At 41.4% G+C, this 2,616-nt stretch overlaps 2 protein-coding genes across 2 annotated transcripts; both read left to right on the top strand.

Annotated features, from left to right (window-relative positions):
* On the top strand, positions 1 to 1,899 carry LOC132316573 (uncharacterized). Its single transcript, XM_059815049.1, has 2 exons — positions 1 to 295; positions 755 to 1,899. The coding sequence occupies exons 1-2, from the start codon at positions 1 to 3 to the stop codon at positions 1,897 to 1,899; spliced, it is 1,440 nt and encodes a 479-aa protein (XP_059671032.1).
* Positions 1,900 to 1,914: 15 nt separating this feature from the next.
* On the top strand, positions 1,915 to 2,370 carry LOC132316572 (uncharacterized). Its single transcript, XM_059815048.1, has one exon. It carries the CDS (start codon positions 1,915 to 1,917, stop codon positions 2,368 to 2,370), a length of 456 nt encoding a protein of 151 aa, XP_059671031.1.
* Positions 2,371 to 2,616: the final 246 nt, after the last annotated feature.

Below are 2,616 nucleotides of genomic sequence, written 5' to 3'. Positions count from 1 at the left end.
ATGAATGCAATCTTCCATGACATGATTGGGAAATTTATGGAAGTATACATTGACGACGTGGTGGTGAAATCAGCGACAAAGGCGAAGCATCTGGCAGACTTAATGAGATCATTCGAGAGAATGAGAGCTCATGGTTTGAAGATGAACCCATTTAAATGCGCCTTTGGAGTGACAGCAAGGAACTTTCTAGGGTTCTTGGTGCATTGGAGGGGTATCGAGGTTGATAAGAATAAGGCCAGGGCGATCATCGAAGCTCAACCACCTCGCAATAAGAAGGAGTTACAAAGACTGATTGGTTAAATCACATACTTGGGAAGGTTTATTTCAAACTGTGCTGGAAAGATCCATACTTTTTCTCCGCTTTTAAAGCTCAAATCAGAGGAAGACTTTTGATGGGAAAAGCATCACCAACATGTGTTTGAATCAATCAAGGAGTATCTTGCTAATCCTCTTGTCCTTATGCCGCCTAGGAAGAAACAACCGCTGAAGTTATATATTTCAACCGCGGATGAGTCAATCGGAAGTTTGTTAGCCCAAGATAATGAAGTAAGGAAAGAATAGGCAGTGTATTACCTTAGTCATATTTTGACACCGGTTGAGCGTCGATATACGCCAATCGAAAAAATGTGTCTTGCTTTGTATTTTGCTGCTCACAAATTGAGAATATATATGCTACCTGTTTTAGTTTATGTGATTTGTGCCACTGACTTAATTAAGTATATGCTCTCTCGTCCAATAATTTCTGGATGAATAGGCAAGTGGTCATTGGCCCTTATGGAATTCAGTTTCCAATATGTGCCTCAAAGGGCTGTAAAGGGACAAGCACTTGCTGATTTCCTAGCCGACCATCCATGCTTGGATGTTGATCCTAGAGTCTATGATGCAATGGAGTTGTGTTTTATTCAACTAACTCCTTGGACTCTGATCTTTGATGGATCAAGTGTAAATGATGTCGGAGGGGCCGGAATTGTAATAGTTGCACCAAATGGAAGGAAAACAACATATTCTTTCTTTCTAGACTTCAAATGTTCTAATAATCAAGCAGAGTATGAATCTCTGATTATCGGTCTGGGGATACTCTTAGAAATGGGGGCACAGACTGTTGAAATCATAGGTGATTCAAGTTTAGTGATTGGTCAGTTGTCCAGCAATTTCAGATGCCAAAGTTGGCACCTCAAACCATTTCACTCTATAGCCATGCAATTACTACAAGAATTTGCAGATGTAAAGGTCAAGCATGTTTATAGATCCCATAACAAAGAGGCTAATGATTTGGCTCAAATAGCATCTAGCGTCAGGGTGCCAAAAGGAATAATGGAGAATTTGATCAGAATAAAGAAAAGATCATTACCCTCAGTCAAGGTGAGGGAAGAATTGTTGGCAGAGGTCTTTGCAATCGAGGTGGAAGAGGATATAGAGGAGAATGATTGGAGAACACCAATCGTTAATTTTCTCAAAAATCCAGACCCTAAGGCTGACAGGAAGCTAAAGATCAAAGCTCTTAAGTTTGTGATGATTGATGGAGACCTATTCAGGAAAAGCATCAAAGATGACCTACTCTTAAGGTGTGTCAGTAAGAAAGAAGCCATGAAAGTAATGGGAGAGACCCATGAAGGGATATGTGGTGCTCACCAAGCTGGAATAAAAATGAAGTGGCTGATTAGAAGGTACGCTTATTACTGGCCCGAGATGCTTAAAGATTGCTTCACATATGCCAAAGGATGTCAAGCATGTCAAAGGCATGGGCCAATTCATAGGGCCCCGGCGATTGAGTTACAGCCAATCATAAAACCATGGCCTTTCAGAGGCTGGGCTATGGATTTGATAGGGAAAGTTTATTCACCTTCTTCTAAACAACATTGTTTTATCATTGTGGTAACTGACTACTTTACTAAGTGAGTCGAGGCGGTGCCCATGAAGTCAGTGCACCAGGAAGATGTGATTCGGTTTATCAAGCAACATATTATTCATAGATTTGGGATCCCAGAATCAATCACAACTGATCGAAGTTCAGCCCTCGTTGCCAAAGAAGTGCAGGCATTTGCAGCAGAGTATGGGATCAAGCTCTTAAACTCAACCCCGCACTTTGTACAAGGGAATGGTCAAGCCGAGTCGTCTAATAAGACGCTAAAAGGCATCATTGAAAAAATGGTGGAAGATAACCCTAGGGTGTGGCATGAACTGTTATCAGAAGCACTTTGGGCATATAGGACTTCTCAACGGTCAAGCACAGGTGTGACTCCATTCATGCTCACCTATGGTCATGATGCAGTTTTGCCCATGCAAGTGACTGTGCGGTCAATGAGATTCGCATTGCAAAACAATTTGACTCCTGCGGAATACAATGAATCTATGTTTTGGAAGACCTAGATGAAGTGAGGTTAAGGGCTCTCGACCATATACAAGTTCAAAAAAAGCGAGTAGCAAGGGCATATAACAAACGTGTTAGAGCCAAAACCTTTAGCGAAGGTGACTTGGTCTGGAAGACTGTCCTCCCAATAGGTGTGAATGATCAAAAATATGAAAAATGGTCGCCAAATTGGAAGGGTCCATTTATGGTTTACAAAGTCTTAAAAGGAGGCGCATATCATTTGAAAGATATCGATGGGGAAATAC

The sequence above is a fragment of the Cornus florida genome, unplaced genomic scaffold, assembly GCF_030987335.1.
Source record: "Cornus florida cultivar Cherokee Brave unplaced genomic scaffold, ASM3098733v1 CherokeeBrave_3.0.0_Hap2_Chr07, whole genome shotgun sequence".
Lineage (NCBI taxonomy): Eukaryota > Viridiplantae > Streptophyta > Magnoliopsida > Cornales > Cornaceae > Cornus > Cornus florida.
This window is presented reverse-complemented; position numbering and strand designations above follow the sequence as displayed.